At 43.4% G+C, this 18,247-nt stretch overlaps 1 protein-coding gene and 1 long non-coding RNA gene across 5 annotated transcripts in view; one reads left to right on the top strand and one right to left on the bottom strand.

Annotated features, from left to right (window-relative positions):
* Positions 1-376: 376 nt before the first annotated feature.
* On the bottom strand, positions 377-16,445 carry Cdv3 (CDV3 homolog). Of its 4 annotated transcripts, none has more exons than XM_020165719.2 (5): positions 15,797-16,445; positions 15,128-15,204; positions 7,581-7,723; positions 3,840-3,999; positions 377-2,210 (listed from the first exon to the last, which is right to left on the bottom strand). In XM_020165719.2, the coding sequence occupies exons 1-5, from the start codon at positions 16,061-16,063 to the stop codon at positions 2,204-2,206; spliced, it is 654 nt and encodes a 217-aa protein (XP_020021308.1). In that variant the 5' UTR covers positions 16,064-16,445; the 3' UTR covers positions 377-2,203. The 4 variants fall into 4 exon arrangements, with proteins under 4 accessions (XP_020021308.1, XP_020021305.1, XP_020021307.1 ...); XM_020165716.2 differs by having other exon boundaries at positions 377-2,672; positions 15,797-16,442; XM_020165718.2 differs by lacking the exon at positions 377-2,210 and adding an exon at positions 3,075-3,393 and having other exon boundaries at positions 15,797-16,444.
* LOC141418536 (uncharacterized) overlaps positions 14,976-18,247 on the top strand; it is a 34,081-nt gene continuing 30,809 nt past the window's right edge. The window contains exon 1 of the long non-coding RNA XR_012443165.1: positions 14,976-15,389. This is a non-coding gene — a long non-coding RNA (uncharacterized lncRNA). The remainder of the gene's footprint in view (positions 15,390-18,247) is intronic.

Below are 18,247 nucleotides of genomic sequence, written 5' to 3'. Positions count from 1 at the left end.
ACCCAAACCACACCCAAAGTGACTGCTCCTTTAAGAAATGTATAACCTCCAAGAGAGAAAAGTCTCAAATCTCTTCGTCACACAGGATAAAGATTCAGATTCCTTCACCAGAATTTAAGATAACAAAATTTAATAAACTAAAAACAAAAGTCATCTCAGTATTTTTTCAGAGTATTTATCAGTTTTGCAACCACTGTCGTTCCCCTTGACTTTTTTAACACCTGGTACTCTGCAAGCATTTTTCAAACACAAAGTACACTCCTGATGGAGAGCACACTCACCTTCCCACAGCATCTACACATGACATTATTTTCAACGACAGTTTAGGAGAAAGGGTTTAGAATAAAGGGTTCAGAATAAAAACTATCACACTCCATGATCCATATACTTACATTTTATTGAATTTGTTAATGTTACAGAGTTCTTGCACTGCCAAACCATGCCTGAGAATCCAAAGAAAGAAATGGTACAATGGACAGCCTCATCCACCCATCATACAGTATATTAAAACTTGATTCATGTGCATTTTGATAATTTCACAATCTTTTAAAAAATAGTATACTAAGAGTTGGATTTAAATCTGCTGCAGGTCTTCAGATTTCCAGTACAGTATGCCATTAAATAACCCCTTCATTTTGTCTCACTCCATTTCTCAGTAACACAACCCCCAAAATTTTGTGGGAAAAATGCATACTTAAGTACGTGACTCAAGGTCCAGGAGATTACCTATTAAGGTTTTTGGTTCCCAAATGAAATCTTCAGTTTAACCAACAATCCCTTATTTCTTACCTAACCATCCAACCTGCTGCTGGCTGGCTCACTCAAATACCTCACACCCAAGTACATCAGAGGCAGGCACTGTACCTGCCACCTCCAGTAATGCCATTATTTCCAGAAGTGGCTGCAGGTCTTCAGGAAACACTAGCTTCCTGGGGGTCCAATTCCTGCATTGGCACACTCATCACAGATGAACTTGTAGGAAAATGCTCACCCATTTGCTTCACTCTTGCCAGTAGCAAGCCTGTATACTCCTGTGTTTGGCAAAGGGGCTCCAGAGAAACCCAGACTCTGCTGCGTCAAGTGGTCACATACCACTGTGGACTTTCTATTGAACCAAAGACACAAATCTAGAAAACTGCCACTCTCTCATTAGATGGAAAGCCACTTCCTCAAGTCTCTTTCATGGACTAAATACAACTGGATAGTTTACGCTGTAACTATTAAAACATAAGTGATACTTTCCTGTCTTTTCTTGCCCTGCCTTTCCAAATGAACACTGTGAAGACACCAAAGGCTGACAACAGAGCTAGTTGGGACGATCGCTACATCCAATACCTTAAGTATTTGGGAACAAGTACACAAGTAATTCTCATCAAGACCATGCAAGATCATGAACTTCAGAGGGTGCTAAGGTGAGGTTTTGCTCGCGTTGCTGTCAATCTTTAACGACAGGTCAGTGAATCTCTTTGCCTGAGCAGACATCACTCTTTCCACAGCAGTCTACTACACAATTTAGACCTGATTAGAGGAGGCTTTAGCAGCACCTGAAGTAGAGCCTCCACCTTCTGCTACTCTTTATATCAAAGGCTATTTGGTTCCACTCTAGGGATTGGCAAATTCACAAGACAGTTCACAATTCTAATGCATATTTCAGGTTACTTACTTAACCAAGCTGTACGCTCTGTCAAAGAACTTATTCCAAGTCAAAGCAAAAAAGGCCTTAATGTGGAACACAAAAAAAGTACTATCCAAATAAAAAAATTATTCAAACAAGACTGTTTCCCCTCCCACCCCTTTCCCACTTTGTGGACCCAAGTTTGGTGGAATTTAATTTCAGTTACCTCAGACTAAAGCTGAAAATTTAAATTATAAATCACAGCCCTATACAGATGATCTGAACACATCAGTTCTTTTGAGAGCGGCATGTTCCAGGAAGTCTCACATAGCCACAGCCTACTACAGAGTATTCCTTAGGGTGGGGGACAGGACAGGTTAATTAAGGTCACTTGAAGCTTTATGTTTTACAGCAGATCAGAACCCAGATGGCTGACTTTCTGTAAGATTTCTGATAGGAATCCAGTAGAGCTGGTTGCAAGGTTCACACCGACACTTTAATTTTTGTAACCTTCTTATCCAGAAGTGCAAGCCACATGAAGTCCACAATGAATGCAGCAAATCTGAGGTAGTCAACCCTTACGAAGGCTCAGTATCTGAACATAAAAAGATTTTTGAAATGACCACTGGCTGCAGGTTTTGGTTTTTTGTATTTGCAGAGCGATTATGAAAAAAACACTGCTGAATCTAGGTCACGCGTTTATACAACTATGAAAACTCCCCTGAATCCAGTATACACAAAGAGCAGTTGTGACACTTTAAACTTCCATAGTGCAATAGGGCCAGTCCTGAAATCGAGTGGTCTGCATTGGTTGCTGTAGATCCATCAGAGGTCAGATGATGAATGGCTGTTCGTGGTAGTTAGCTGTGGTCTAGTTACCTTAGAAGGGTTAGCAAAGACCATTCCTTAATTGTACTGTACGTGGCTGCTTTTCTGATTTTCAAGCACAGCATACTGGTTGTCTAGCTGAAGTTTAAGGGCCTGGTTTTTTGAAACCTCATCCCTACCTCTATTTTTGTGTCTTACTACTTCAAAGCTCTTCTCCATTTCTTTATCCCTAAGGGAAAAGAAATGTTAATCAGTAAATATTTCTTCTTCACTAGGATATTTTGAAAACATTCTTCTGGAATTTAAAAGAAAAAAAAAAAAAAGTCACCCCTTAGAAGAATCTTGGGGAGGGATAGGGAGTATAAAATCCTTATCAAACTTGTAAGGCTTTGATTGAACAGAAAATGTGTAATACTGTACTGAAGCTCTATGGTCCCATCTTCTGAATGGTAGACTGCAACCCTATTTTAGGACCAACTTGAAGACAACTGGAAAGAAGCTGTGTAATGACATTCCTGGTAAGCCTCACTTTTACTTTCAGCAATTAGTAGGTATGTTTCTCTTATGCATAAGTAAGGGTAATAATTTCTCATTCAAGTAAAGTACTCCTCATTCAATGATTTCTCCTCCCTTCTATTTCGTGGGAGTGGGTCAGATTAGATCAGGTAAAGAAAGATGAGTGTGGTGAGTCACTGCCCTCAAGAGTCTCTTAAACATTTTGTAGGACAGAGCGGAGGAGCAAGTCCAAGTGGAGGTCTAAATTCAAGCCAGCTGTGCTCTCAAAGAGGCGAAAAGGCTGGGATTTACTTTAAAAGCCACCCAAAAGAACATTTCCATCTGATGTCATTTACGTTTCTTCCCATTTTATTTTTAAAAATTCATGTCCCTAAATAAGCTGTAGATGTGCCACATGTGGTCATTTAACTCCAGGTAGCATTCATTTTAAGTACCTGCTGAAATAAGATTGTTTTTAGTATTAGGTTTTTATTTTAAATGCCAGTATCTTTCAATCTAGTCACATTTACTGGGAATATGATGAAATACTGCTCTCTCATTTCTAGGTTCCACATTACAAGGAACATAATCCCATCAATAGGGTATTTCTTAAGAATCTTAATTAAATGCAACTTGTCACTACCACAAAACATGAACAAGCGATCAGAAGAAGTATGGCAGAAGCAGACGGGAATGCTCTTCCCCCTTACCTTTTGAGGACACTTACCCCTTGCCCCACCCCCAGGTCATCTAAGTCCTACTGTGATTCTCAGCAGCCTTCAGAGGCAGCCTGGGCTTTACCAATAAGGAGTAATCTTCAAGTGGATTTTCATATTCCCATGCCTCCCTCCCGGAGTGAAGGCCAGAGGTCCCCCCACAATGCACTCATCATAGTACTCACTTCCGGCTTTCTACATGCTTGGCAGTGGACTGCAGGGATGGGAACTGTGTATCGCTGTATATCTCTGGTGGTCCTTGTGGTGTTTTCCTTGTTGTGGTTAGCCTGGCCCCAGGAGGCCTGTACACACCACTAGGCATTGCCGGTTCTGGGGTTTCTGTAACTGATATTTTACAGTATTTTAGAAAACCATTCAAATGTTCAACATTTTAACAAGCATTTCCTGCACTCCCAACTGCTGAACAATTTTGGAAAAAAGCAACCCAATATAGGAAAGTTCTGTGGGTCAGACAGTAAGAAAAGTTACTTAAGGAAATGTTTCAAAGTGAAAACACTAAGTGGTGTTCTGTGTCGTCCATGCACAATTTCAATTACTAGTCCAATTCTGTAAGTGCTGTTACTGATGTGGGGAAGGACTCCTCTGGTTCTGAAAACAGCCCTTAGAGACCATGACACAGCGCCAGTACTTGCTGTTTCTGAGTGAATGTGAACAATCACTGGATGTGAGGCTAAATTAATAAAATGCCTAGGTAGTATTAAAAAATAATATAAAGTCAGGCACTGGTGGCTCATATCTGTAATCCTAGCTTCTTGGGAGGCTGAGAAAGGATTCTGGTTTGAGGCCAGTGTGGGCAATAAGTTCATGAGACGCCATCTCAACCAATAGCTGGGTGTGGGTGGTGTGCACCTGCCAATCAGTGATGGCAGGGAACCTAAAACAGGAGATCACGGTCTAGGCCAGCCTAGGCCAAAGACCCTATTTCCAAAACAGTATCCAGAGCAAAAAGGGCTGGAGGAATGTGGCTCACAAAATAGAGTGCCTGCTTAGCAAGCACGAAGCAGAGTTCAAACTCCAGTACCGACAAAAATACATTTATTTCATTCTTTTCCACATCAACAGATTCTAAGGTTCTTCCTCATTTTTGTTTTCTTAGAAAACAGATTAAATGGGAAAAAAATGAGAACAGCCCAACCTCTTCCACTATGGCTAACACTCTGAGAACACAGCCTTTCAGCCTTTTCTCCACCAACCAATCCTCAGTATGGATTCAGTGTGATGTTTGTTTCCCACTTATTGAAAACTTAAATCTCAGGCTGAGGTTGTAGTTCAGTGGTACAGTGCTTGCCTAATATGTACAAGGCTTTGGGATTCAAACCCCAGCACAAAAGAAAAAAAAAAAGTGCATGCACGCACACACAAAAACCACCCTTAATTTCAAATAAACATCTTCACTTACTAGCTAAAATATAACACAGCCATTATAACAAAGCCATCTGAATACTGCTAGTATAAGGTTTATTGTTTTGTAGTCTTTGACTATATGGAGGAAGAACTATATATTATATTATTTAATGAGTATGTAAACTGTACTCGAGATACACATTGAAATAAAAACTTCCATGAGTCTATTTTTTTTTTTTTTTAAAGATGTGTAAAATGAGCTGGGGCTGTGGCTCAAGTGGCAGAGCACCTGCCCCCCCCCCCAAAAAAATTTTTCTTTTGAGATAGGATCTTGCTATCTTTGCTCAGGCAAGCCTTGAACTCTTGCCTGTCTGCCAGCTAGATCCTTTTTAAAATACACCTGAAACTGGGTGTGGCCGTACATGCCTGTAACCTCAGCACCTGTGAGGTGAAGGCAGGATGACTGAAATATGAGGCCAACACCAGTAGTCAGTGAAATCTTACTGCAAAGAAAAAAAAAAAAAATTCAAAAGGGTACCTGGGATTATGGCTCAAGTGATACAGAGCGTGCCTAGTTTGAGGTCTTTGGTTCAATTTCCACTATCGCAATAAATGACTACTCTGACTACTGTGCTGAGAAGAGTGAGTGGGGGTGGGGGTGGGAGTGGGGGTGGGGGTGTGGTGGAGGGAGAAGTGGAAGAAGGCAGACGTGCTAACTTAGTCATCCAAATAAAAAGTGATGGCAGCTCAAATCACTGTGGTAGGAGAAGACCTGTTAAGAGCTAGTCAAAGATAACCAGAACTGAATGCAAAACCAAAGCACAAGAATAAAGATTTAAAATGACTCTGGTTTGTGACCTAGGTATGCTATGTGACAAAGGCTGTGTGGAACAGACCTGTGAGGAGTGAAGAGTGGAGTTCAGTTTGGACATGCTCAGTTTGAGATGCTTGGTAGACAGTTATGATACAAGTGTCTGGAGTTCAGGAGAGATCCAAACTGAGGAGGTAAATGTGAGAGTCTCTGGCATGAGATTGCCAAGGGAAGAAGGATAGACAGAAAAGACATGCAAAACTGAGCTCTGGAGCTCACTAGCACTTAAGAGGCCGAAGAAAAAAAAAAGAGAAAATAAAGCCAGTGGAAGGCAGACAGCAGCAACCAACCAGGGAGTGGCTGGGGGTGGGGGGTACAGCTCTGTGGTAGAACACACTTAGCATACACAAGGCTCCAGCAAAGCAAGTAAAAAAAGTCCACAATCAAATGAGCAAGAGTGTGGTGTCCTAAAAGCCCACAGAATCCTTTGGAGGGAGTGATTAAGTATGTCAAGGGCTGCTGATGGGTCCTAAGATGGCAGGGACACTGACAGAACGCAGTTTAAGTGAACAAAACAATACATAGAGCAAAGGGCTAGAAAGGATGCAGAAATGTTACTACACAGCACTTATGTTACCTTTGAAGAGTAAGATTCTGTATAAAATAATGAGTATACATTAGTTTATATATTCTGTATACCTACAGAACCTATTGTATAGGTTCTGTATACGTACTTATGTACTCTGGTCGTTTGGTGAGTTGTAAAGCACTGCCAGAGCTAAGATTTTAGGGATGTGGGTTTAGCTCAGTGGTAGAAGTACTTTAGCACATGAGAAGCCCTGGGCTCAATCCCCAGCACAACAAAAACAAACCTAAGATCTCTTCACCCCCAAAGAATCAGTTTACCCTGATAAAAATCAGTCCTGCTGTGAATTCACACCTTATAAAACATAAAAAAAAAAAATTGAGTAAATAGAAAATGGAAAAACAAAAACCCAAGTGAAACAAGGTGCCCAATGTTCCTTACTAACCTAACAAACATTTTTGTGTGTGTGTGTGGTACTGGGACTTGAACTCAGGGCCTTTGCCTTGAGCCACTCTACCAACCCTATTTTTGGTTAGGGTTTTTTTGAGATAGGGTCTCCTGAACTATTTTGCCCAGGCTGGCTTCCAACCGAGATCCTCCTGATCTGTCTCCTGAGTAGGTAGGATTACAGGTGTGAGCCACCAATGTCAGGCCAAAGATATTTTAACAGGATGACAGTTCTAAGAATTTCCTCTCCTTGAAAACTTTTGGCATTAAACCTAATCTTTGGGAATCATTATGAAAAATCCTAAATGAATCTTAAGTTGCATTCTAGTGAATGAAAATCTTTTCCTTACTCTTTTCCCCCCTTTGTCAGGAGTTGTATCAGGGAGGAAACGAGAATAAATGCTTAAATACTTAAATTGAGTTTATCCAATATAAATTTCAGCAGCTGGGCTGTGGCTGTAGCTTAGTGATAGACTGCTTGCCTTGCATGTGTGAAGCCATGGCTTCAATTCCCCAGCACCACAAAACATAAAATTTTATCAAAAGTATGTCTCTTAACTTCTAAATTCTTTCTATTTAAGATTCCAAAGTCTTTAAAGAGACAAACCCCCTCTCCCATCAATGGAAAGGAGCCACACTCCCTGCAAGGGTGACATTTGGTTGCCAACAACATATAAAACAACTGGACATCTTTCAGAAAGGGACACAAAAAATTACCAATTACTGGAGCAGGAGGTGCTTGTACTGGAGCTGTTTTATTCCAGGGACCTGAAGATTTTTCTGCACCACTACCACCTCCACCTTCTTCCCAGTTATCGCCTGGATCTTCTCTCTTTTCATTATCATCTTCTTCCTTTTCACTATCGGAAAGCAAACAATGAATTCAATTTAAAAAAGATTTACCAGCTGGAGGCATGGCTCAAGTGGTAGAGAGCCTGCCTTGCAAGCACAAAGCCGAGATCAAACCCCTGTACTACCAAAATAAATAAATAAAGGTTTAGAAAATCAATGATAGTGTAGTATCCACTTCTGATTATACGAACAGCCCCAAGTATATTCAGGACCTCAGATCAAGCAACTGAGAAATGGATAAGAGGCTGATGTAACCTGAAATGCACAGGAAACAGTGACTTAAAAGGGTTAAACACATAATTACAAGATTTTTCTAGGACCCAAAACTGGCATTTATGGTAAGTGTATTTTTAGCAAGCAAATGAAGGGTTTTTGAAAGATGTGGTTTTATTTGCTAATCCTCCTTCAGCACATTACAAAAATGCTCTCAAAAACGAAAATCTTCATTACAACCAAGGAAAGTGAGCCTGTGTCCAATGCTCCTATCAGTGCTACAGATTTCATTCATCTGGTCTCTACCCCCGACATGTGGAATACAATCAACTAGCCCCTTATCAAACATTTGTCATCTGCTAAGAAAATACAAGAACCCAGTCTTTGCATCACCAATTATTACACAAAATATAATACAAATACAAAATATAACTTCAGTGGGAACACACCATCTTAAGACTGTCCACCATTCTTTTTTTGTTGTTGCTCAGATTGGTTCCAACTCCTAGATTCAAGCCACTGCCTGCTTCATCCTCCCCTGTATTAGGATTACAGGAATGTGCTATCACACCAGACTACATAGATTTTTATTTATTCTTGAATTAATTTAGATCAGAATCTGTTTTTCCAAAGTAACTTATTTTTCCTTTTTCCAGATTATTTTATGTAAATTTGAATGTTTTCAATTATCAAGCACATTCTCATCTCTCTACAGCTAGCCTGACCGGAGGGATATTCAGGACAATTACTGTTCAAACTTTCTTCACCTTTGACCTTACAGATACACCTGGTAGAATAATTATTCATGACAATGATTACTTCCCCCAGCTTCTCAATCTCCTTGGACATCCTGCCTACTTTATCTTATAGAACCCAACTGTTCTCAAAATTCTATCCCTTAGACATTTTCTCCTTGTATGTGATCTACAATCATGGTCTTAATAATGTACTGATCATCCCCACCCTGAGTGTGTGACCTTGAGAACATGGCAGGATCTCTCCTGGCTTCGACAAAAAGACACCTTAGGGTACTTTTCCTCCACTCCTATTAAAACAAGATCTGTCCTGGCTCTAAGACAACTTCTCGTTTTTTTTTTTTTTGCAGGGTGGGGTGGGGAGAGAAGAGTCTAACCCAGAGTCTCACGTATGCTAGACAAGTGCTATTCCAGAACCACACCCCCCGACCCAAGACAAATTTCTTGACCAATTTTAAAGGCACTTAGATAAGGTACCTCGTCTACAATACATACACATATGTATTTTAAAGATACATGCCCTTCAAAGAGAATGACAACAACATGTGAAGTATCCATCAACAAGAGATGCCACAAGGCAGGAGAGGGAAAGTAACTTTACCTTCAATCTGCGTTTACTGTAGGACTGTAAGAGGAAAAAGAGATGAAGAATATGGCCAAGCCACCCTTCAGTTTTCCTTTGTTAACACATAATGGAATTCTATGCAGCCATTTAAAATGCTAGGCTTACACTGGTATGTGAGTCATGTCCATGCAGCTCATCCCAGCAAGTTAATAAAACACCAACATACATTTTTCAAAACGTTTTTAAAAATGTTATAAGGAGGGCTGGCTCAAGTGGCAGAGCACCTGCTTAGCAAGCACAAGGCCCAAGCACCACCAAAAAAAAATGTTACAAGGATAGATTTGGGTGCCAGAATGTAGTTAAGAACCTATTCTGAAGCCAGAGTGCCTGGTTCAAATCCAGGCTCTGCCACTTCCTAGCCAGAAGACTGTGAAGGTGGCACTTACCTTGTTTCCTCTTATGTAAAGCAGGGCAACACCCCTGTTATGAGGTTAAACGAGTTAACAGACACAGCACTTAAGTGTTTGTCACACAGTAAACACTGCTATTGGCTGTTTCCAATGTGGATCATAAAAAGTTGGAAAGAGACAGTTCCACTCTGTTCTTGTGATAGTAGCTTATTAGGTGGCATAAATGACCAAGTAAGGATGAAGATCCTAGTCTATCCAGGAATCTAATAGAAATATCTAAACATCAGAATTATCCAAAAAGTATTTAATAAACAAGCACACTTAAAGCCCTGTTACGCAGCAATGTTATTTGCTTTGTTTGCTTGGCTCAAGGGTAAAAGCATGGGTACTACTCACCAAGCTACAACTGACTAGCAAAAATGTCACAAGAACTCAACCCATGCCACAGAGTAAAGATCCCCACAGATCTTCATGGAACTTAATACTCATGCTGGTACAGTTTCCAGTTGCTTTTATACATTTTCAAACAGAAATATATACATTATATTCTAAAATTTCCCCCAAGTTACTTTAATATTTGATAATAAACTATCACTTTGGTAACTACAAAATTATTTTTGCAATAAATAATCTTCAACTGAAAAGCAGAAACCTTTTAACAGTGATTATCCTTAAAAGCAGGAGATAAATAGTTCTTTATGCTTTTATATATTTTCAAGTGTTCTAGACAGTGTATTTCTAACTCACAAAAAATCTTACAGATAGCAGCATCAAGTAAAATTCTTTCCTTTTATTTACTTATGAGTTAAGGTCTCCTTATACTGCCTCAGACTCCTGAGTGATGTGGCTGCCTGGAACTATCTTTCTACCACAGGGACAAAAGAATAAATGAGTGACACATCCAAATTAAAAAAACACATCCAGATTATAAGAACAAGCATGATGTTAATTGTAGGGACTATTTCCTCTACTGAAAGACCTGTGTAGACAACCTCATACTTTGGGTTACGATTCTGCAATATTAAGTAAACACTGTAAGTTGATGAGCCGAGACTTCATCTGTCAGAAGGAACTAACGAAGGCCCACAGATGCTAAGTGTCTTGCCTAAATGCCATGGTACAAAGGCAAGGCAGAAGTTATTAAAGTGTCAACTCTAAAAACCAAAGCCAGAGCAAGAAACATGTTACAAAGTTTTTTTTTCACAGAAGATAAGTTTAAAATTCAGTTTTCTCAAAAATAAATAAAATTCAGTGTTTTAACCCCTACTAACACATAGCTTCTGATCAGCTAAACTATGTTTTTAAACATTACCATGTTCACAAAACTGTCTTACACATGTGTGCATCTATAAGGTGCTACTACTGGGACAGGGGGAATGGTGCTAGAAAATGAACACTTACGGCATAGCACAGCTACCTGTAGCACTAAGGCAGCAGGAAATTACCCAGGGCTACAAGTAGCCAAACCCAAGACAGACTCCACAGCCCACTTTCTTTTACCTTGTCTCTGCTTTTATCTTATCCTCTTCTTATAGTTCTAAGATATGACACAGATACTTTCTCTATTTTGAAATATAAGAAATTAATTTTCCTTAGCAAGAATGGTCAGCATACTTACTAAAGACAGAACATTCTATCTATCCTTCTCTCACACTAGACAGGAGTATTTATGCAACCCAACTCCCCTTCCCCAACACTAGAGGGAAGCAGCTGAAACAAAAAGCAGCTTGGCAGAGCTGCTAGAATGCCTGGCATCTCCAATGGGTTGCCCCAATGTACCAACTACTGTTAGTACAAATGCCTGATGATCTATGCTGGCCACGAGCCTTGAAATGTCACTGCACTTCATCTGGCAAAGAACCCTTCTTTGGCTCCTTCCTGGTACACAGCACCATCCAGGCCACTTTGAAATTACCTCGTTGTATATCAGGGCATGAGTTATTTTTATAACCCCAAAACCTAGCACAATGTCTGGAACACAGTCACACAAATATTTGCTATAGTGAATTTAGCTAGGATTCAGGAGTAATTTCTTCTCTATATACAACTTGACCAGCTCAACAGGTTTCAAGATCTTGATTTCTAAAGAAGGTTCCTAGAAAAAGAAAAAAAATCACTGGGCTTCAAAAACTCACTCCTTTATTGAAACATGACAAATATACAGTATTTTACAACCTCAAAGATTAAATATTAACACCAACAACCCAAGCTCAAGTGGCAGGCCCAACTGAATGCCTTCTAACAACTTATAATAACTGGACCCTGAATAGGTGAATAATTGAAATCTCAACATATTAAATATTCTTGATACTTAAATCTTGAGCTGGCTGGTAAATGTGAGATACATCCTTTGCATAATGTTTGCTTGTACCAAAATTTCTTACCCTTTCAAATATAGTTACCTTGGATAAGGCCAAGCATGGTAGCCTTCTATAAGGACTAGTGTGAAGAACTTTAAGACTGCATGCAATATCTGTAGCTAGCTCACTTGGTGAGAAAAAAATAAAGCAAATGTGGCAATAATTGGGGGATCTAAGTGAAAAGTATAAAAAGCATACTTATCTTACTACACGTGCAACTTTTCTGAGGTCTGTAATTTTCAAAAGCAGAAAGTTGGAAGAAAATTCAAGACTATTAACCTCAAGCTATTTCAAGTCGATTTTCAAAGCTTCCTTTCTCTCATTCCATACTAAGACAAGGCTACATCTCTTGGAAAGAAGTTACTGCAGACTAGGTTGGCATGGTGGTACATCTCTGTAATCCCAGCACTGGAGAGGCTAAGGTTCAAACATCATGAGATCAGCCTACACTACAAAGGCAGACTCTGTTTCAACAAAAAATACAGATTGAAGACTACCCCACCAAAACCAGTAAAAAGTCTCGTTTCTTTCCTCCTAAACACTTCTGCCCCAAAAGTGAGATAGGGCTATAGGAAGACAACCATCCAGGCCCTCTTGCAACATTTACACTCAGAGGGATTTGTTTGGTTATTCCAATGCCCTGTTCATTGAATGTGCCATGTCCACAGTGGACTGGCTCACCAGTCTGAGCTCATGACATCTATGTGTCTCTAGTATCCCTTCTCATAAATCATCATGGTTAAACAGAATGTCTTCAGTTAAGTCATTCTAACTGCCCACTGAGTAAAGCCAATGACTGATGTAACCAAGAACCTACCTCATCCCATTCAAAGAAGTCTAACAATTCTGACTAGTCTCAGTTTTGCAGATAAGAACCAACATTCAAAAGTACAATGACTTGAACTAGGAGCATGGCTCAAGTGGTAAGAGCCTGAGTGCAATCTTCAAAAGGGAATGACTTCTCCCCAAGGTCACTAGAGCCTTAAGCAGCAGAGGTAAAATGCAAATCCAGGTCTATCTTTCATAAAGCCCATGTTTTTGCTACATAAGCCAATGTTTCTTTCCTTGGGACTAAGTTTCACTGTTAAGATTTTTTTTTTTTTTGGTATGTGTGGCAGTGCTAGCTAGAGCTGGAGACAGAACCCAGGGCCAGTTTCAGGCCAGTCTGCATCATACAGCAAAATTGTTTCAAAATAAATAACCCTGAATATAGATGGGACTTTCATACTCTTTTTTTTTTTTTGTGTGTGGTACTGGGGTTTGAACTCAGGGTTTTACACTTAGCTAGGCAGGTGCTCTACCAGTTGAGCCACTCCACCAGTCCAAGGGACTTTCATGTTCGATAATGGAAAAAAGGTTCCATTCAAATATTCTCCAAAATTTAATATGATCAATTTCTAACAGCAAATCTGAAACTCTTCCCCAAAAGCTATCCTTCCTGACATTCAAGTCTTTGAGAAACTACCATAGAGCAAGAAAGACTAAAAGGTCAAACTTTACCTGAACAGGGACCAGACACAGGCAGCTCTACCACCCTGAAGATAGGAACCTTGTAACTCCCTTCCCTATTTCTATAAGCCATGCCTCAGGAGAAAGCAAACTTCAGCAGGAATTTTCCTACCCTTCTTCAAAACCCTACCTAAACTTGAAAGAAGCCAACAAGGGGCTAGGAATCAGACTCCAGTGTCATCACTTGTAGAAACACTACTACAAAGCAATCTCAAGAGCGGAGAGCACTTCCTCAAAGAGTCCCACTACCATCAGGAGGTTTCACTTTGGTAAACTAAGAAAATGCTGGGAGAACACCTCAACACCTTATGCCTGGCCACAGCAGGTATTAAAGACTCAGGAGGCTGAGGCAAGAGGATGTGACGCACATTATCAAGACCCTGTCTCAAAAAGAAAAAGATACAAGCTCTGGGTTTTCAATAAAGGTTTCTTAAGGCGTAAGTATTGGCTTCCAGAGATGAGTTAGGAAGCATTTCCTCCACTGTACCAGTCACTAGCATTACAACAGAGGCTGTATGCATGTGTACGCACACACATTACAAGCTTCTGATCCAAGGCCGTTTATTGAGGTATTTCTTTAAACTGGAAGGAATGAATTTTTTTAACTTAAGGTAATGGAACCACATAGTTGCCTCTTCTCCCTCCCTACTTTAGGAACCCCTCAAAATATGTCTTTTCAGTAGTTTTTGAGACAGGCTGGCCAGGAGCTCACAATTCTCCTGGGCGCTGGGATTACTGGTGTGCTGCCATGCCCAGCGTTGTGTCATTTATTCAATACACATCTAGAACGGACTACCACAGACTTGCCTTGATGAAATGCTTTTCGTTTCAAAGTCTGTCTTAACCAACCAATTTTTGAAAACTGAACTTTAAGAACAGACGCTTAGGCTATGAGTCCATTATTCCTATAAAGAATCTAAGCTGTCAGGGTACTGGTTTCCTTGGGCATGCAGGCAATGACTGGGTTTCAGGACAGGGCTCTGCTGTGTAATTGGAAAGGTCTGTTTCTGGAACTGGATGCTCATCAGACCAGGCTGGTTTCACTTTGTGAATGCAAAATCTGTACATCACTTGTACATGGCTCAAGTGATAAAGTGCTGGCCTACCAAGCCTGAGGTCCTGAGTTCAAATCCCCAGTACTGAGCCCCACTCCCCAGTTCTGTACTTCTTTGTAAGTACCCATTACTTCAGTTACAAATATATTAGCCCACTTACTGGAGAAGATCTGAAGAATACCCATGTTATTTTTCAAACAAAAAGCAAAACTAAGGAGAACGATGGAAGGGGTGAATTCAACTATGATAATATTGTAAAAACTTTTGTAAATGTCACAATGTACCCCCAGTACAACAATAATATAAGATGGAAAAAAAAAGCAAAACTAAGTTCAGCTACCAATACCAAAAGTAAAAAAAAAAAAAAAAAAAAATGACAAAATCCGTTTCGCCTCCAATAAAAAGAGGCCTAAGCAGAGCTGGAAGTAGGCAGGGTCTGGCCGCAATTTTGACGCTGGCAGGCAAATACGAAGCACTCACTTCGAGGAGGACAGACACAACCCACTGCCGTCCCGTTCGCAGACGCACTGGTTCTCACAACATACCTGATTTGCATGGCCTGAACTCGGAGTCCGCTGTAGTCAACCTCTTTTTGCTCGAATTCTTTCCACTCATCTTCGTCCTGGAGAGAAGAACATCGGATCAATGAAAACTGCCTGCGAACAGGCCACTGGGCCGGCAGCCGCCCACCAACAGTGGACCGAGCAGCTGGAACCAGAGGCAGGGAGCCCCGGCCCTCTGCGCGACCCCGAGACGCGCTGCTACTTTAAAGCCGAGCGAGGCAATCAACGGCCATTCCGCCACTAGGTATTTCTAGCTCCATGTTGCTGTGACCCCCTCCCCGGCTTAGAGACCAAGTCTCGCCCACCGGGCTGCACAAACGCGACTTCCCACGTCAAAAGACGGAACTCGCACGCAACTACTCAAGCCAGACACCCAACTGCTGCGAGTAGACGTCACTCGACAAACGCCGCGGCGCGGGGTGCTGCGGCCCCAGCCCGAGGGCTCTGGCGGGGTGCGGGACTACAGCGGGGGTGGTGGGGCCAAGCCGAGGGGCGCGGGGTGCCCCGGGGTTCCGAGATCCCCGCCCGCGTGGGAAGCCCACGTCACGTGGCCGCCCGCGCCGGTCCGCGCCCCCCCCGGACCTCCCCGGGCAGGCGGGGGCGAGCACATGGGGCGATCGCGCGGCCCGCGCCGACCTCCGGGCTCCTCACCTTCGTCACCGCCTTGGTGGCGGCCCCGGGGCCCGCGGTCCCCGCACTGGCGGCCCCGCCGTCGCTCGGCCTGGCCCCGGAGCCTGCAGCCCCGCCGTCGCCCGGCCTGGCTCCCGCGCCCGGTCCGCCACCCGCCGCTCCGCTGCTCCCGCCGGCGCTGCCCGCCGCGCCCGCGGCACTCGCCGCCCGGCTGCTCCGTTCCTTCTTCTTCTTCTTGTCCCTCTTAGCAAAAAAGTTGTCCAGGCTCCGCTCCTCCGTCTCGGCCATGGTCGCGGCCTCCTCGGCCCGGATGGGTGGGGCCGGCGGCGGGTTTGGCCCACGGGGCTCCGAGCTCGGGGTCGAGGCCGGCTGTGCGCTCACGCTGCCGGGGCGCGGCGACGCCTCAGCCCCGCGGGGTCGCCGAGGCGCGTGCGGCGGGGCGGGCGGCTTTCCACCCCCACCCCCACCCGAGTGCTGGCGAACGGTGGTGCGGTCCACCCCGGGGCTCGCGCGCCGCTGCCCGCGCCAGCCGGGGCCGCCGAAGCTGCCGCGACCGCCGCGCAGGATCCCGCCAGCCCCACAGGCGGAGGGGAAAAGGAACGCGCGGGCCACGGGCTCCAGCGAGTGCTCAGCTAGCGGCGGCGCGTGCTGGAGGAAGACGCGCGCGCAGGCCCCGGCAGGAGGGGAGAGGGGGCGGGGAGGGGAGGGAGGGGGAGGAGGGAGGGCGGGCCACCAGCAGAGAGGGGCAGCGCCGCGCCTGCGTGCTTAGCTCCGCCCGCCGCTGTGGGCGCGCCGAAGGGCGGGCGGCGGGAGGAGACGGAGGTGGAGCTGGCCAAAGAGCCAATCAGATGAGAGGACGAAGCGCTTAGGTGACAATCCGTGCCTCCGACGGGGTGGTGCTTAACGTAGGGGCGGGGAGAAGCGAGCATATGCAAAATACGTGACGTACGTGATCGCTCCGGCCTTCTGATTGGTCTAGGGGTTTGCCTTGAGGGCGGGCATTTAGAGGGCTGGTGACTTGGCTAAAGAGGACCAGCTGGAGGGGGCGGGTGTGTCCTGGCTGAGCGCATGCGTAGGGTACACGTGTGTCTGCTCGCCTAGAGCCAACTGTGGCCTTGTAGTCGTTTGAACTTTGACGAAACGGGAAGGCACTCGATTAAACCAGCTGTGTTAAAGGTTGTTCCTTTCTCTGCCCTTTCCTCTGTACTTTCACCTTCTCTAATCTGGCAACCATTACTTTTCATCTGTTACTGGATGTCTATTATGAAGGTGAAAGGAGCAGGGGGCTAGAAATTATGCTCCATTTTACTAAAAGATTTTTAATAACCCCGTGGATAGATAAGAGAACTGACTTTAGAAAAAGAAGGACTGGTGGAGTGGCTCAAGTGGTAGAGTGTCTCCTAGCAAGCTCAAGGCCCTGAGTTCAAAACCCTAGTACAGGAACAAAAAAAAAACAGGAACTGGCTTTGAACGCCACTCTCTACCAGGTGTGTCTAAGGTCAAGTTACATAAATCCGATCCTCCAGCTTCTCTCCTGTTGGGCACACTAGCTCTTGCAACATAAGGAGGGAGGAGGTCAGTGGTAGAAAGCTTACCTGGCACATGTGAGGTTCTGGGTTTGATCCCTAGCACTTCGAACAACAAAATAAAACGGAGCAAAAAAAGTACTTGTTAGGCCAGGCGCTGGTAGTTCACGCCTGTAATCCTAACTAATCTGGAGGAGAGATGAGGAGGATCGAGGTTCAAAGCCAGCCAGGGCAAATAGTTTGCAGGACCCTATCTTGAAAAAACTCATCACCAAAAAAGGGCTGGTGGAGTGGCTCAAGAGGCAAAGCACCCATGAGCCCCTGAGTTCAAAGCCCAGTGTTGCTAAAAAAAAAAAAAATGTTAGTACAGTGCCTAACACTTATTGGGTGCAGGGTAGATAACTGTTTTCCTAGTTCTGAGGATGGAAGCCAGGGCCTCACACTTGCTGGACAACACTGAGCTATTCCTCCAGTGAAGATAGGGGATTTCTAAAATACATTTAGAATGCCTCCAACCCTGACTTGAGTTTGGATAATGGTACCAGTTTGTCCTTGGCTCTTAGACCTGATAAAAGGGACAGTGACATAAGGGTGGAAACCAAAATACTCTTGGGGCGTTAGAGAATGAAAAGTACGGTTGTTTATGAGAAAGGTGGTATCTGCATAAGGTTTTAAACTTCCCACTTCCTCCCAAAGGCAGAGGAGAGCTTGTTGCAACCACTTGAGGAAATGACTCAGATCTTATGTGAGTAGCCCCATGGGGCAGATAGCAAATAGAGCCACTTGTCCTTTGCTCTACAATTTTCCCCCATGAAAGGTTCTGTCCTCTTATCCTCCACCACTACTGCTGTTAAAGAACTAAGTTCTGTGTATGTTATTGAAGAAGATCAGGACCTAGCCTTGGCCAACAATAAGCTTATATTATTCCCAAACGAGCTGCCCCCAA

Source organism: Castor canadensis, chromosome 17 (genome assembly GCF_047511655.1).
Source record: "Castor canadensis chromosome 17, mCasCan1.hap1v2, whole genome shotgun sequence".
Taxonomy (NCBI): Eukaryota; Metazoa; Chordata; class Mammalia; order Rodentia; family Castoridae; genus Castor; species Castor canadensis.
The sequence above is the reverse complement of the archived record's forward strand: the minus strand, read 5'-3'. Positions and strand labels throughout refer to the sequence as shown.

Coding starts and splice junctions, on each gene's coding strand:
- Cdv3 (XM_020165716.2), bottom strand. CDS start 16,063: ATGGCCGAGACGGAGGAGCGGAGCCTGGACAACTTTTTTGCTAAGAGG. Junction 7,724..15,127: donor GTTCAGGCCATGCAAATCAG/GTATGTTGTGAG, acceptor GCTTTCCGATAG/TGAAAAGGAAGAAGATGATA. Junction 4,000..7,580: donor ACCTCCTGCTCCAGTAATTG/GTAATTTTTTGT, acceptor GTAAAATATCAG/TTACAGAAACCCCAGAACCG.